Genomic DNA, 18029 nt, shown 5'->3' on the forward strand with positions numbered 1-18029 from the left:
TTAAAAAGATCAAAGGTTAAATGTATATGTTAAAAAGCATAGGGAAAAGAGTTGAACTTTGTGCGACCTGACACGTAATGGGTTATGTTGATAATTGAAATGGGTGATCCCTAACTGATTGAATATAGTGTGTAGAATATTGTGTAAGAACGTGTGAGAACCAGGTAGCTACTGAGCCTTTTACAGAAAGTTGATTTAAGAGAAGGAAGTGATCGACCATATCAAAGGCTGCTGAGAGATCAAGCAACATAGGGCTTGGAAATGTAGGATCGATGAGAGGTCATTGGAGAAATGGTAACTTTGTTAAATAATTTAATTTTTTCCAGAAGCGCAAGGAAATCTACTGTAGTCACCTGTATTGGGGCATAATGCAGCTTCCTGCGAGAACGCTGTGCTGCTACCTGTTGTTGTGTTCCTGGTACCTGTACCCAAAACCCATTCCACATGTCACTGGTTCAGAATCGTGAATAAGAGAGACTGGAAGAGCACTGCATGTCTTCATTGTACCAAATTAAGGAACAGTTGGTGGAATCACTAGAATTGCTCAGACAGTCAAAACCCAGTGCGTGTCTGAAAAGAACGCAGAGTCCAGAACACCCCTCTCCACTGACCAATGGGGGCACACTCAGCTACACTGCAGTCGCACCCTAAATGATGACTTGGACTGTAAAAATAGTAAGCTACAATCTGTGGTGATTTCTGTAGAGCTATGGTTCTTACTTGAGGTTCGCGGACACCTGGGGGTCCATGGCACCTACTCAGGGGATCGGGGACTATTTAGCAAATGATATTATATTGGCAGAATAATTAAGTATATGTTCATAAGGAAGGAAAATTTAAAACTGGAAATGTATAAAACCCCTTTCCTATCATCTGGTCTGATCATTTTATGATCCTGATACTTGTGTCTGGTCAGAAGGAGAGCTGTCCTGTGTCAACGTTTTCAAGATTAGACTGCTGATGGATTAAACTAGATCTGATTAAACTTGAAAATCCTCTTCTGGGTGCTAAACCTGAGGTAGAGGACAATATTTTAGATGCAGCACAGAAATTTACTGAGTGGATCACAGCAGTATTAGATACTAACATTCCAGCTAAGAATCATAAAGTTGCTCAACAAGCAAAACAGGCCCCATGGTTCAGCTCTCATTTGCAAGAATTGAACAAATCATGTAAAAGATTGTAGAGGCATTGGAGAAACGGTTATGACTCTAATGGTAAAGGGGAATGCAGGAAGACAGTATAAAACAAACACTGGCATAGCCAATAGGTCTCGCCTTTGGGACCTTTATAAGTGTTTAGCCATGCAAAAGTTGATGTTGTTCCACCAAGAATATTGTGCCGGATAACTAAACACTTATAAGGTCCCAAAGGCGAGACCTATTGGCTATGGCAATGCTTGTTTGTAAAATGTTATCTTTAATAAAAAAATTGTTTTTCTAATAGCAAGTGTGTTTAATTGATTATGGGTACCTTTTCATGATTTCTTTAACCTTGTAAGTTTTTCTGTGGCTTATAAATATATTGTTTCTTTATTTTCCTTCTAGTTATGTATAATGGTAACAGTTTGTTCTTTTTTTGTAATTATCCCTTCGAACCATTGTAGCTGTTACAACACACACTGAATCAAGTACAGGGTAACAATGGCTATTGGGGAATTTCAATAATTACATCACTGGATTTTTGGGAACTATTTGAAAGCACTGAAGTGGCTCAGTGGTGTATGCTCGTGGTATGTATTATCTTGTTCTTTAATGTTTGATTTCTATTGATTTAAGGGAAGTTCTAAGGGGGACTGTTGGGAGGCTACAGAGCTGTGAGGACGGTATTGCTGTGGCTCTGTACTTTGAAAATAAAGTGTTACCTAAGTATCCTGTGTGAATTGCATCTCTACAATTTGTGACGATGAGCTATTCAAAGTACAGTGGTGGACCAGTTCGTGTTAAAGAACCGTTCTAGTGAACGAGAACACAGGAGTGCTAGAGCCACAGAAGAAATAGTCTATACAGCATCCTGTTGGAAAGGATTGGATCCTGTTGTGGCATTCGTCGAAGGAAGAAATCTCATCAGTTACACTGCAAATTTTGAAGGTGGAGGCAAGTTATGGTACGCGCCGCTTTAATTAATTGGCCCACTGTTACCGTGATTATAGCGTTACCGTTACAGCAGCGCAAGCCTATGATGAAGCTGCTTAGTTGCGAGCTGACCCCGCATACCTGCTGACCAGCACATTCTGATATCTTCATGGCCACGACCTGATGCCTCAAGCTTCTACAACCCGCAAGTACCAGTTGCCACGTCCTCGTGCTGTTAAAAGGTCACGGTGCGTGACCCCATGTGGTCACCATGTAGTTTTGGCATTTTTATCGCCTTTACAATGTCGCACAAATTACTTGTGAATGACGGATGTCGGGCGATTGTATAGGTGAAGAACTTACGGCCACAGCACATGGATTTAAGTAAACTTGCGCAGAAGTAAATCTTGTTTTATGAAGTTCGGTCACAGCATTTAATAGTGAACAATGGACAGTGTAACTTACACTGAACTAGCCCATTTTATTAACAAGCGGGAGCGGGAGGTGCGCCCGTGAGTGGTGCATGCGCGCGCTGGGAAGAGCAGTCTGCTGTTTTTCGAAGCACACACTTGTGCTTGTGGCGCACCTTGCGCACTCCAGCAAGGCGTATGCTGCCACAAGCACGAGTATGTACTTTGTAAAAAGAGCTGCACGACGGCTAAAGGTCTCCTATGCAGTGCATGCACACTGCGTAGGTGAGACCTAAAAACCACAATGCGATTTGAAGATCTTGGGCAGATTACTGAGTTCTAAAAATAGATATGGAAACAAGTTCTACCAAAGACTTATTTATGGTGGTTAAATCACTTACTAATCCAGAAAGTAAGCGTACTGATATGATACCATCGAGGCACACTATTATGATTGACATATATGCCTCATTCACTGATAAAGAAGCACAAAGTAAGATCTCCTCTGCAGAGAACCAAACAAAAATGTGAAACGATCCTTTTCCCTTCATTCAAGAGATTAAGGAAGAAGAGTTAATGGCCTTAATGCATGTGGTAAATTCAGGTTCTCCTTTAGAGCCTGCGGCTCCTCATATTCTTTGGCAGGGGAGAAATCCATCTATCCTCTTTTTCAAGAGTTACTTAATTTCTCCTTACAGTCTGGTACAGTACCACGTATTCGCAGCTAACACCAGGCGAGACCTAAAAATTGTAATCACAGTTAAGACATTCTTTGTTTGCTTATTTGTAATATTAGGACCAAGTAAAAATATCGTTCATCTCACCATTTGAAGCATTGATGGAAATGTTTTTGATTATATTGCTCTCTGAAAAATGTTCTGTGCATTTGAAATATATGAATAAATGAACTAATTGACCCAGTCCAACACAACTAATATCAGATACATGTGAGACGTGCTTCGATATTCCTTGTTTTGCTATAGGTATATAAAGGTGTGATTGCCAAATTCAATGTAAAATATGCTTCCATGATCCCTCCTTCCAAAATAGTACATATGTCGAGCATTACGTGACATAAAACTGATGTTTGCAGCAGCGGGGCTCCTGCTCACTTGGATTTCTGACCATGAGCTTATTTTATATACGGAACGAATACCACATAATCAACTGAGATTTACTCAGATAAAGCGTGATCCTGGAGGCTTCTCCGTCAAGCTCTGTCCTTCCCTAGGTGGTGCTGCTGCTTCTTTTAAGCGCATGCAGACAGGTGCAAAGGATCCACTGAGCTTTGTTCAGGCGTAGGCAGAGACTGAGAGAGAGTGCAGTCAATGTTTAGAAATATTTATTTCAGTGTTGTACATGGGATCTTATAGAAAACAATGATATTGCCTTGTCCATTATGTTTTTCAGTTTTCACAAATCAAAGAGAAAGGACCTGAGCTTGAAATTTTGTTGCTCGATATATAGTGATCAAAGCGAAAATGCTCAAAAACAGTGACATGTGACCCACCCGTTTGTTGTTCAAATATGAAGATAGCAGTTGCCGGTTTACAGCGGATTCAAATTAATGTGTCTTGTGCGTTTTCTTTTTTTTGGGAGGTGGGGGGAATTTGAGAGCAAAGAGTTTTCCTAAAGGACAAAAAAGTGCAGCGGGAGTAACAGAATTAAAAAAGACACGTGCTGAGCCCTGTGAAAACCAGGTCTGTAATGATCATTGTCCAACTGCTGGAGAGAGGATGTGGCGTAACACCCAGAGCTGTCAAATTTGGAACTGCGGAACCAGGTTCGAATCTCATCGTCGGCTCACCATCCTGTGATTCTGGGCAAATCACTTAATCTCCCTGGGCCTACCAAGAAATTAATGTAACCTTGTGTAATGTAATTGGTGCTCATGTAAAGCACTTCAATCCCTTTGGGTTGAGTTAGCGCTATAAAACACTGCAAGAAAAAAAAACACTAGCGAGAGACAGGATGCAACAACAAACAGTGAAAGAACAGGAAGTGAGGAAGACAAAGAGAAATAAGGAAATAACGAGGCCGCACAAGCAGGAAACATATAACGGTGCAAGTAAAAACAGTAGCACTATTGAAAAGCACTCTTAAAGTAATAATGAAAAGTAGTCATGAAACAATGCCTTAAAATGGCCTCTTCGTATGTTTAGCAGTAATTGGTCGCTGCTCCCGGGGAGGGCTAAAGACGGAAAGAGGAATATGAAATGCATGCCATAGGCAAATGGAAAGAACCAATAATGGAGCGATGATGGAGCCAGCAAATGGTAAGCCTATGGGCAGGCGAAGCCCACAAAGTACATACAACAGATCAATTTTGGAGACAGCGCATGTGCGCCGTCTAGAGCTGAGACCTAAAAAAGTACTGTTCCATCTATGCCCGGATGTTTCCAGTGCCATAGGGCCCCACAGACCTGAGCAGGCATAGAGTGGTGGCAATGAAATGTCAATTTTTCAATAGTGAATTCAGTTTAAACTCCACACTATTGGCATTATATTAAGAGGATAGAGATCTACACATCATTTTAAAGAAACAAGACATTGTATGAAGACAGAACAACCACAAAGTAGATAAGCATCTCACCTTTTCATGCTCAATGCCATTAAGGGCAGAAAGGCAGTGTTAAACATTAAGAAAATTGTAATGATTGCAGCTTGCCGAAATGTAGTGCTTAAAATTCGTACCGTGACCCTACAGTCATTCCAATCAGAAGAATGGAAGCTCTATAAAAATGCCAAATGCAGAAAAGAAAATGCAAAAAGAGCTGTCACTGTGTTATAAATGATGAAAATTAAAAAGAAATAGGCTTCAGTAGCTCAAGATACAGAAAAGTATATATTATTTTTGTTTGTGATCATGAACTTTCAGTGATCAGAATCCCCAAATTGTCAGTAACGCAGCAGAGTTCACTGCCCAAAGTGTCAATTAAAAGATATCGGATTTGCAGAAATCAAAAGCGAAATTTGAGGAGGTTATAAAGCAGTCCAATTTCCCGAGTCCCTCTCAAAATTAGTACCTGTAGGAAATTAGGAACTGCTTCTTATGGTTACCCCCACTTTTTGCTTGATCTGATGCTGATTTTGACAATTCTGACTGGGTTCCTGCTAACAGGACCCCAGTCTATCTGCTTTCTCCCTAAATTGTTGTATTCAATACTTGGGTACATCTCAGATTGGATACTGGGGTACCCTTGTCAGTCCCTAGTATACGGTACACATGTACCCAGAGCATAGGTACCACAGAGGTCTCCCATAGGCTGAAGCATACATTTTGCCACCCATGAGAGACCATTCAAATTTGTACTACATGCCTGCAATTGCAGCCTGTGTATGTTAGTGTATGCACCACTTACTAAAGATATAGGTCTACTATATATAAGGGTCACTGCACTTAAAACCTATAAATCACCCCTATAGCAGCCCTTTACAATCCTGAGGGCAGGGTGCTTTGTTCTAAGTGAGAGGGTGCCCCTGCATGAACAGGACACCCTGCAGCCTACGGAGTCCATTCTCCCGAGTTGTCAGTGAAGCAGCCATATGCTATATAGAGGGGCACTGCGTAATCGCGCAATGACCATCTCGAAAACGGCTGCAACAAATCCTATCATGTTTGGTATCAAACATGTTGGAATCATACCCACACACCATAAACTGTGAGGGAGGTATGATTCCAAGCACTGGAAGAGCCCTCCATTAGGCTCTGTGTTCCCGGTACCAGCCTTCTAGTCCCGGACAGCACAAAATAGTTGCTGCCGACCGGAGACACATTTCTGCCCTCCTGCTGCTGAGCCAAGTTCGAGCAGGAGAAGGCTGGACAATAGGCATCCTGTCACAGGGAGGTGTGACCACCTCTCAGACAGGATTTAGTGTATTAGGGCTGGGTGGGTGCGCTTGCCAGCGCCTGAAAGAGTGCATGAGGGGCACATTTGGTGTCCCTGTGCATAGTCCAGTTCAAACCAGTCCTGGGAGCTGTCGGCTCACACTCTGGTGCCAAACTGGACAAAGGACATGGGAGTAACCTCTGCCCTGTCCAGGCCCTCCCCTGGGGGGGATCCCCTGAATCTTCCCAACCCTTTCCCTCTGGTACTTAAGGGCTTACCTGGGTGTAGGTCCCTAGACTCGTCGTGGGATAAGATTCAGAATTGAAACCACTGCACTTCTACCATCCGGGCACTCTGGACTTCACTGGACTTTGTTTGGGCCTGACTTCATCTCCCTTCCAGTCTGCCTCAGCGTCTGTGCCTGTGTATCATACAGGAACCTTCCAAGGCCTGTGAAGCATCTAGGACAACCAAAGTAATCTCCCCTGGAGTAAAGGAGTCCCTCCCCTGCATTCGCAGGCACCGCAACGAAGTCGACCGGTCTGCAGATCGCGAGCTCCTCCGAACTCCGTGGGCTTTGCAACACAGGTGGTGGTTTTCCTCAGCTCCTGAGGCCTGCTCTTCCGTCTTACCAAGTTTGAGGCCAGTAGTCCTTGTGGGGTTTGCAATAACCGAAGCCCCGGGTACCGCATCCCCTTTGCAATTACAAAGGCTTGTTAAGATCTTCGGGCTCCAAGTAGCCCCAACCTCGAGCACCTCCAGTGACTAGAATCTCCTTCCACATCCCAGCGTGTGCATCGTGGCATCCATCTTTTGGTGAGCTGCTTGAGGTCCTCTTGTGACTCCTGTGGCTTGGCCTGTGGGTCCATTTGAGGGTCACCTTTGTTTTCCTTGGGCTCCCCTGATTGCTCAGGGCTTGCCCTGACTCCCCTGGTTGTGGTGAGTCTCCTGGACCTTGCTGGTCCCAACCGTGCACTTTCTTGACTTCCTGCGTGGGTGGCATTTTGCCATGGCTTGTTGGTGCTCCTGCCGGACACTGACCACTCAGCACTCGACATCCTTCATGCTACAGCTCGTATCTGGGTCCTAGTCATCCTCAGCGTCACGTGGTCCTTACAGCTTCAGAGTCAAGGTCACCTTCATCTTACCTGAAGTACCCGACATTGGAGGGCATCCATCTTCCAAGTCTCCTGGTCACCCCTGAGTGATTCAGACACTGTCCCCTCTGCTTTCAGGTACCTCTCCTCAAGAATTCACGTTTGGATTCCTCCGGACACTTCCTCCCTTCCAGCAGCTGCACTTTCCTGAAGTCCTCCATTGAGTTTGACTGCAGTTTCCGACGCCACTTCACACCTATGCACCCGGCTTCCCTGAGATAGGTAACTTGGGTACCACGGTATTAACCAGTGGGGTGGCTCTCCAACCTTCTGTTTTCCACGGGGTTTCTTCAGAGTCCACTGGGAAGAGTCCCTAATCTTTAAAACTCCAACCGCGACTTGCACATAGACTTCCACGGGGGGACGCGGTCGTGTTCACACACTGCACACGCTCCCCGTGGGGTCCCAATGTACTTACCATGAGTGGTTCTGTGGGTTCCCAGCAATTCTACGTTCTCTTGACATTGTCCTGACTCGAGTTGTGGTTCTTATACCACTTTCTTAGAATATGGTTTGGTCCCTCCCTGGGGCCCACTGTGTATTAGTGCTATTTACTGTGATTTCTTTGCTTAAGTATTGTGTGCTTTGTGTCTATCTCGGTGTAGGGGATACTGTAACATACTATATAGTATTCTATAATAAATACATATTTTTATAAATACTTTGTGTGGTTCTTTTTTATTTAATCTATACTATAAGATTGCACTCTGGTAAAACGAGCTGCTTGAAACTCCTTCAAGACTAAGCCTGAAGGCTGTTCTCCACAGCTACCACTTACATAGCTTCCTAAGGTTGTCTAAGACCTTTTAAATCACCATAAGGGTTGTCTGGATTTGTGCAAGGTGCCCACTTACATTAGTGGACATCATATACCAGGCCAGCTTCTCACAGTACCCCACCAATATTTCCCAAAAAGTACAAAGAAGAACCTGAAACCAGGCTGCATCTTCACCCAAATTTTTTTTTACATAGGTTGCCAAGTAAAGAAATAATCAGTTCACAAGATGTCTCCCTCCATCACTGAATGTCCGTTTTACAGGTGGCACACATGAAAATGAGAGGAAAACCACTATCAATGCAGGGGAGTGCAGTGCATACAACTATCCTCTTGCTAAATAAAGCTTCTGTTGATGTTGAGCTGATATCCAACTACTGCCTATGTAAACAATCCAAGTAAAACCCTATAACGGTAAATTGCCAGACTATGTCAATAACAACGTTGAATACAACTGGCTCCACCACCAAACATCAAGTTTCAGATCCATCTTGGGCATAGAAAATAACTTTGCAAACCTCCGAGCATATCGCCGTATTTTCTCAGATGGAGGTTGACATGCAACGCTTATAACTCTCAATAGCTAGCCAGTTGATAACCCTGTAGACCACACAACTGCGATTAAACGGCTAAATGAGTGGATAGGAATCTCAAATGTTGTCATAGGTACACGAAGGAATTTTTCAAATATTGCAGCCAAAAATGAGAATGCTACATGTCAAGGGTTTTATGCAGCATGTCTGTTTTCATCTCTTTCACCCTTTTTATTATCATCTATATGGTGCCATTCTTGAATTATGGAACCATGATGCATGCATTGTACAATGTACATCAAGGACACCAAAGTACACCGTATTGGGAGAAAAAAACCGAAGAGGCAGAACGATGTTACAATTTGCGTGGACCAGGTTTCTACTTAAAGAAACAAAACAACCCTGCCTTAATAACGCTAAATAGAGATTATGGTACTGGGTGGCACAGATAACAAGGTGATTTCAGTCGCAGCTCCAGTACAATTCTATGAAAAAACAGACAGTGACGTCTTTCTGAGGCCTATCACTTTCCCTATAAATAAAGGCAGTGGTGTTGGGCAGCGACTTCCCTTCAAGCCGCACTGGACTATACCATTCCCACACTAAACACAGAGTGCAACTTTTCATAATCCTGATGATCACATCTGCGCCACTGAAGTGTAGTAAAAAATCCTCTCCCAATACTGATCAGTGGTATGCAACAGGAATGGAATCAAGCAGCAAGAATAGCCCTCCTGAGAAAGCAAGAAACTAGAAAATCTGGCTTAATTATACTCGGCTGGCCACAAATTGATTTCAGAATTTAAAAATAAAGCCTTCTACATCTTGGATATGACCCCTTGAAACAAGCTGACCAAAGCATAGAAGTGCCCGCTTCATAGCCTATACTAGTTAGGAACCTACATTCAAGTAACATTCAGAGTTCCAACTAAAGTTAAATTCAGAAGATGGTAGGAAAACCTGAGACTTCCAAGGGATCCAAAGTCAAGTGGGGCCCTTTCAACAATCTTTTAGTCAAGGTTTTTATCTTTAATTATAAAGTGATAGTGCTAAAATAACTGGGAATTTAAGTTGTTCTTGATAAGGAGTACTTGACTACAATGCCTCAATTACTATGAACATCATGCCTGGTCTTTTAATCTTTACCTATAAGTCTTTAATTATTTTAGTTTTTTTTAAATTTAACACGCTTCAAAGAATTTGATCTGTCGTGTATACAAAAAAAAAGAAATCTAGAATCCAATATCAGAAATGAATAAATAATGTTAAAATTAAAAACAATTTGGCTTTGTGCACAGCATTTAATATATTCATTGCCACAAAATGCATATTTGGTTGGAAGTGGCGGTGTAAGGGGGACGAGAAGGAATGATTCAAAGGATGGATAGAAGCTGAATCTTACGAGCTATAAATAGCTGTCTAATTGGGAACTACGATGGCTTAAACGTTGGGACACCAAACCAATGGCGTAACGAAACTCTTGGGGTCCCCCTGCAAAGTACATTGAGGCCCCCCCTTTTGCTTCACTCAGGAGCTCTCAGGCCAGCATACTTTGCTGAGGGGCCCTCTGGAGCGGGGTGTGTGGGGGCTTTTGTTACACCCCTGACCAAGTACTAATCACAGTTCATACTTCTGATGACTAGTTCTGTTTCAAGTTAAAAATGGATACGTGAGGGAGGCAAAAGTCAGAATAAACTAAAAGTTAAAGAGTAAATCCGATAACTATGTTCAACTTGGAATGCTTTCTCCTTAGTGCTATTTCCTGCATGGCGCTTGTGGTGAAAATGAGACAATGGCTGACTGGGCTCAAAGTTTTGCACTTGTGGCTGCAGCTACAACTGCAGAATGGGTTCTTTGGATTTCTAAGTTTGTCAAGGTTCCTTGATCCAGAACATTACCCTACCTGACCCTTATTGACAATTCAGAGGTTTGAAGCAGTCCGCTTTTTTCCTTCCTTCTCTCTCCCAGATGTCCTGGTTGCCACACAAATGGACTTCGCTTACCCTGTCACGGCACCTTTGAGTGACTGTCCTCTTCACAAGAAAGACTGTTGTTCTAAGCACAGCGAGCTACTATTCACTTCTTCGCAAGCCTACTCGCTGGACAAGGTTTCCAATCCCAGACGAAGCAGTGGACATGCCCACAGCCATCCACACCCACATGCAGCATATAACTCCACTCTAGTGCATTCCAGTGGTACCAAAGTGAATTGCAATCGTCCCTAGTCCAGCTACAGGCCCCATATGCTTCTCAGATCTTTGCTGTGTCATCCTTCACCTCACAACTGTTGGCACCCTCTGGCACCCCCAAAAACCACAAGGAGAATCTTAAGTAACTAGCCAGAGAAATTTTAATTTTAATTATAAGGTTGGAAATATCTTAATCATGATTTTCAAGAGCTTAGTAGAATTTGTGGAAAATCGTTCCAAATTTAATATGCCAATCTTAATTCATCCTGTCATTGCCAGATGCCTATTAAAAAAATAGATTTTTCCAGCGAAGTGGATTATTACTAAACATTTGTCTATAATTTCTTGAAACAATATGCTCTCTGTGCCAAAGGACAGTTTAAATGTGCTCAGTTTCAAGAGTGTACAAAGGAAGAGTCATTTTAATCAAGAGGTTTGTCATGGCTTGTCTCAGACACTTGTGACATTTACTCTGTTCATATCGGATTTTGAAGATTAAATTCAAGAGTGTTCGCCAGAGATTGGTTCATGCACCATTCTCTCTTCTTTCCAGCTAACGCTGCGAATGAATATGAAGCTCCTTTTGGGCTTCAACGGATATTGTAAAGGACTGCAAGCAGTGCAAGCTTCAGCATAGCTACAAGGGTGGACCTGAAGATTACAAAAGCAAAAGTGCATCACTTAGGAAAAGCAGAACCAAAATTCCAAGGGCTCAGAAACAAAATAGTAATAAAAAATTGAGAAGACCAATGATTTAAAAAAAAAAATGCTGCTGAAATTCTCATGCACACATGAAGATTGGAGAGGGGGAAGCAGTATGTAGCATAGAGAAGGCAGCATGTAGTACCTGATGCGGCTCATTTTGGTTTTTAGCTGCACTTGTGGTAAAAGAAAGCAACTTACAAGACCTGATTTGCTAAAGACACAATATTAGGATAGAACAACTCTCCTAGAATTCCTGCTAACATCTATGAAAGAAGCAAATTTGTACAACATTTGTCACATATGCACTGACAATTCCTGCTTTATGAGACAGATGTTGAAAATAGTTTACAGCTGTTATTTTTCTCTGCAGAAATACTTGTAACAATTTTAATGACTCAAGGATAACCAATTCCGTTCAAATGCCTTAGAAATTAATTGAATCTCTTAGATAATTGCTCTGAACAAATTGAAGAAATCCAACTAACATTTTTCTTGTGTTACTTATAAGGTCAAGTGCAACACCATGACAAGTGAGCTTTCCCCCTCGTAACAGTCAACCAAGCGCTCTCTCATAGACACCCCATCGTGTTATAGGGGCTTTCTTGCCATGTAGGGAATTTCATAGTTCGGCACTCTGGAGCACCAAAGGATTCCAGCATCCCTTAGAAGCATAAGAAATTAAAATTTCCTGGCCTTCAATATGCAAGGAGAAAATGGTGTCTCATTGACTCACGTGACCAAATGTGATTTCACCATATTCTTCCCCAGAATGATACTGGGGGTATTCTTCTACAAGTCCTGTGAGAGTCTGGCCTTACCTTCCTCCCCCTGTCTCTAGATACAGCTTTCCATCATGATACCGCTGCGCACACACTAGGCACTTACTCCACTGACAGACGTCATACAGCAGAGGGGAAGCACAAGATCAAAACCATTGGAAGGATGTTGGATGGAAGGTTTGCAACTAGGGAATAACAATCAGCAATGGCCTCATAGGAGGAATCGAAAAAGTAACATTGGTGCCCTTAATTGGACAAAGTTGACAGCTTGACAGAGGAAGACCACTCTAATTCTCAGAAAACAGGAGGACCATAAACTGAAATAGGAAAGAACCTCCTGAATTAAAGCCCGAAATTGACCGAAGACGAAGAGTCCAGAGACTGCAGAATGGCGACTCACCAGAAAAAGAGCAGAATAGGAAGCCTTTCAGACACAACCCAACTGACCTAAAATTCACATACACACACAGCTGTGGGCAAGGGCTGAAATCTGAGGCTAGCATGCAGTTTTAGGCAGTTGATCCTGAAGTTGTGATAACAGGGCGGAAAATAGTGGCAGGCTTTAATATAAGCTGTGGGGCATTAAGACTGTATGCGTTGCTTGTTTATTATCTCGCCTCACTCCCATTCCTGCACAAAAAGGAGTATTTCACAGTAGGATGTCCGCACTGGCTGGATTGTGGGCCAGAGAAACGACACACAAGTTGAACGTCTTTTGGTATCCGGTGATTGTGGCGACTTATAGGTTTGGTAACACCAGTGCTTTAAATGGAAATATGGGAGTGCAGTTACTCACTATTTAGAGTACCTGTATGCTCCTTAGAAGTGCAGGTACTCTCCCAATAAATGCATTGCAGCAGTGCTAAGAAGTGCAGGTACTCGCCCAATAAATGCATTGCAGCAGTGCTAAGGAGTACAGGTACTCTCCTTTTCAAATGGAAAAAAAGCAGGTACTTAGTGCCGAACAGTACCTGCCCATTTAAACCACTTGTTAACATTTACCTTTATTAATAGAGAAACCTAACTTACAATTCACTGCTTTTCTTGAGGAAACCCGCAACCGCCTTCACATGACTTGTGTTTACAGATAAAGATAAAATAGGACTTCACTCATTGGGCACCATTCATGTGTTTCCCATTAAGGGCAATTGCGCACATTCCAGCATCCCATGTTATTTCCTTTCATATTTATTTACAAGCTCATCAAAACTTGATAAAATGCTGGTCTATACTTCTTGACCCATCTACAGTTTCCCATACATATCTGCTTTAAATTTGCTCCGTGTTTGCAGGCAGGGAGCTGTCTTTTTATCCGATTATGTGTGGTGAAAGGGTCTGTTTGTAAAAGTTGCAGAGTTTCACTTTGCTCGTGTATCTGTAATCCCCTTAATGGCTTGGTTTGGGTTTCTCATTGGCTACCTATATTCTTTTATATTTTACTTTCTGTGTTGTGATGTTTAGGGCTAGCACTGCTCAAAGGTAGAAACGGATCACCTTTCTTATGAGTGTGCTAACGTTGCCTCCTGCAAAGGGCAAAATGTCTAAAACACTTTTCTGCCTCATGGGTGACTTTCACTCGACCTAGACTCTTATTTTTCATCCTAGACTAGAACGATTAGCATTAGCTAAATTAAAAAGTAAATTTGTACCATGGACTCCTATGGGATATTTATAATCTTTGTTTAGCTCAACATACACATGTATAAACTTAAACCTATAAACAATACACAGCACTTGGAAGAGAACTTAAAATGCATTTTTTGCATTCTGTCTTTTAAACTATGGCTATTAAGACTTGCAAAATTGTGAATGAGGTGTAGGGGTATGCCTTTTGTTCGCTATATTCCAAACAACATTGTTGTATTTTTTGGTCAAAATAGCTGACATATAGGCATACAACTTTTTATAAATATATTCCCCTCAACCCCTGATCAGACTGATTTTTTTCAGTGTGTATTCTATCTATCTACTTCATTGTGAGTGACAGCATTCGTCTCTTTCACAAGGAGCATATCGGCACACAATGTAGTTTTGTTCAGTGCCAGGAACTACTGTGGCAATGTGTGCTTTTTGAGACCAAAAAATATTTTTGCTTTTTACCAATGTTTGGTATAATGGTGAGAGCCCGGCAGCTCCCACAACAATAGCGTTTTACAAACACCATGTCAAACCAGAACACCCATTAACAAAACCAAAAGGCTGACCACCATTGTCAGACTTCTTGGCTTTGCTTGTGCTTGTTTATTTTCATGTTTCACATAATCTTGTTGAAACTAGTGACATAGCCCGTATGACGCACACTGAACCTAAATTCACACACACTTGTCAGCCGCTAGGAGACTACTTTTCTAGGTTGAAACACACATGCTTGATCCCGCCTAGAACGCTACACTAGCCCGAGAATCTGAGACTTCACTGGAGACCATTCAGAATAACAATGTAGGTAGCCCGATGCCCACCCCTTAACCCCAGGCAGGGAACCCAGTGGCCTTCTACTTGGAACGACCCTCTACCCCCTCTTCATCCTTGTCGATCTCCTTTTCTTCTTTTCTATCTTTAACTTAGTTTTTTTTTGTACTTATTCTTCGTTGCAGCTAATGGTTTTTAGCAAGACACAACTATGCTCATATTTGTTATGATTACAGAACTATGACACACAGCGATCAGGCTAATGCCAAAATTGCGTGAATCTATGCAGTCAACTGAGTATTTAATGGAAACTTGTCAATGTAACTATGCGGTGTTAGAAGATTGCATTTTGTTTTTCAATAAAGAGATTTGAAAGAAACTAGTGACACTGATTTTCCATTATGAGCATTTTTGGGAAATACTAGCATGCATTTTACTAAATGATGCTTCAAGGAAATGGTACCTAGAATGTATAGTAGTTTAGCAAAACATTTTTCCTAGTACATTTTTTGACACTTTATTTAGAAAGCAAAGAATCATCAGTCTTGGTTACAAGTTTTGCAGATATTTGCATTAAATCAGAGAGCATTCTGAGAGCATTATACATAGACTCGTATTGTTAACCATTGTAAACGTATGCACACATTTGTGTACTGACACGATCAGTAGTGAGTCTGAGTTTACAACATTTCCCTAGAGTGCTCACCCTAATAATAAAAGCTTTGCATTAGTGAACTATAACTACAAGTTCAAACAGCATTAACAAATGGACACAAATATTACCTTAGCAGCCGACAATGCCCTTCCCTGATCCATAATGGCGTACTGTAAACTGTCAGTCAAAGGATTTGTGCTGCAGGGAGTTGGGCCAACTTTTTACCAAGGACAAAATAAGCATGAAATCTTGTGTCCTTGACCACAAACAATATGCCCTGGGCGTCTGGCGATAGGAATTCCACACTCCTACAATAATAGAATGATTTTTCATTATTAGAATTACATTTCTGCCATTGGCAAAAATGTTTGTCCTCAATAACACATTAGTTGTCCTGTTCCCTGTTTGTTTTTACCATTCTGTATAGATGTAATCATGCTTTGAGTTTACTAGGGAGTCCAATGTGATATGGTTCATGTGCCTGTAAATGTATAGGTTAGTGCGCCTGGGGTGGAGAGGTACTCCTCTAGTATGTATCAGTCTGATTTCTCTTTCTTACTCAGATATCAGTAAAGTAGACCTAATTGTACAGGAAAAGGTTCTACCTAGGCTGCTAATTCACACCACCACCAACAAGTAGTCGACCATAGTCCACCAGAGTGATTACTTCCTGGACATAGCAGGAAGAGTACTTGGAGGTCTCATTGACCAAATACACTCTAACTCTGTAGAACTCAACTTGATGACACCTTGGTAGTGTCTGGGATTCTAAGGACATGAGACAAAAACATTCAAAAACAGGAAAACCTTTGAACAGGGAAGTACAAAATTACAAGATTGGTGACTGAAACAGGAATTTCCAGACTTTAATCCTTACACAACAACAGATGCTAGCTCAATGAAACATCTATTGGCACGCCAGCAGACATGATCTTCCGTTTTCTGAGACCTGAACCTTTGGACGGTTGTCTGGGCCAAACTAGAAACTGTATTCAATGTCCTTTTTTAGCACACTGCTAATTTCAATAGTAAGTGTAAACGTTTTCATGGTTAAGAGCGCATTAATAGTGTCTAGCACATTGTGGAGGAACTGTGCATGCTGTGTGCCGAGTTGCATTGAAATTACATTTTTAATTCAACCACAGACAAAGAATATGGATCAGAGCTCCTCACCTGCCACTACCGTTAGAACAGAAGCACCAGTCAAATTCCTTACCTATCACCACTGTCTCTATCTATATTGGATATCAGAGCACGCACACACAGACACACACACGGACACCCTTGCTGTTTCAGGCACAATATGGTCCTTACCACACCAACTATTCCTCACCAGAACCTGGTTTAACTATAATAATACTAGCTTTTACAGTTCAAGAGAAATTGATCTAAAGCAACTGTAGTAATTTACAACAAAATGTTAAGTGTTAATATTTTATTTCATTACACGTCCTCAGACAGATCCACAAAGCATAAAATATTAAGAAAAGTGGCAATAAGAGTGCACGAGGGGATGACATGCATGTTCAATTGTGCCAAATGTGTATGTTTGCAACAACATCTTATTTGCACCGCCATTACAGCTCTGTTACACTGATAGAATCTTATGGTCATATTGTTTAGTGGTATTGTATCATTTAGATTTTTCCTTATGCAAACACAGTAAAAATGTTTTAACCTTAAAAGCAATTATTAACTTGGAGTCGTTACCTTTAAGCCTTAAACGTAAATACAGATTCCCTTTTTAGCTTGTGTTTTTTATGCAGTGGTTTTTAATGTAGACTTTTATGCCATTGACAGAACAGAGTAAAATTTATAACCAATGATGTACAAGCCTGTAGCTGAGAAATAATCATGTGTTTGTCCTGCTGGACAAAAACTTCCTAACTGAACTATCAAATGACATTATCAGTCTGAAGCACAATTTTTATTTGTATCCTGTGTATCCTTCATCCACAGAGGGCTGGGACCCGTAGAGACCAAGCCAGGCAGCTGGTCATAGATCTACAAACACGCGGGAGTCGCGCTTTTCAATTGTTTGTGGAGTGTTTGGAAGAAACTGGGCAGACTGAACTTGCAGAATTACTGCGCGAAGGATGCAGGAAGCAGAAATTGGATCCAATTCACATAAGACCAGTTGAAGTACCGAAGCCTGCCTCAAAGCGTATGTTTGGTCTCCTCACCCTCTCACTAAAACTATGATTTTAATGTGCATTTTCTGTTTGTGGCTGTGTGTGGGTGAGGTGAGTAATACTCTGGCTTTCAACCTTTAAAACATGGATATCCTGATGTAGTGGGGAAGGGAAATGCCATGGAAAGGTAAGCTTAATGTACTCTCCTCTGAAGATGTAAATTAGTTTAATCAACTATTCACTAGCATGATCAAATTTATATATAGTAAACAGTTACTCATGAACTCTATGCAGTCTGCCCTATGCCTGCTTTATGACGGGGTTCCTCCACCAACTATGACTGAAGCAAGGACGGGGCTCCTAAGCAAAAAAATCTAGTA

At 41.7% G+C, this 18029-nt stretch overlaps 1 protein-coding gene across 3 annotated transcripts in view; it reads left to right on the forward strand.

Annotated features, from left to right (window-relative positions):
* CASP9 (caspase 9) overlaps positions 1 to 18029 on the forward strand; it is a 133018-nt gene that overhangs the window by 20024 nt on the left and 94965 nt on the right. For all 3 annotated transcript variants that reach the window (XR_014961309.1, XM_085604158.1, XM_085604160.1), the window contains one exon: positions 17477 to 17681. Coding sequence is in view for 2 of the 3 variants with exons in the window: in XM_085604158.1 (XP_085460284.1) it covers positions 17477 to 17681 (205 nt within the window). In the remaining variant the exon portion in view is untranslated. The remainder of the gene's footprint in view (positions 1 to 17476; positions 17682 to 18029) is intronic.

The sequence above is a fragment of the Triturus cristatus genome, chromosome 1_2 (genome assembly GCF_964204655.1).
Source record: "Triturus cristatus chromosome 1_2, aTriCri1.1, whole genome shotgun sequence".
NCBI classification, from domain to species: Eukaryota; Metazoa; Chordata; class Amphibia; order Caudata; family Salamandridae; genus Triturus; species Triturus cristatus.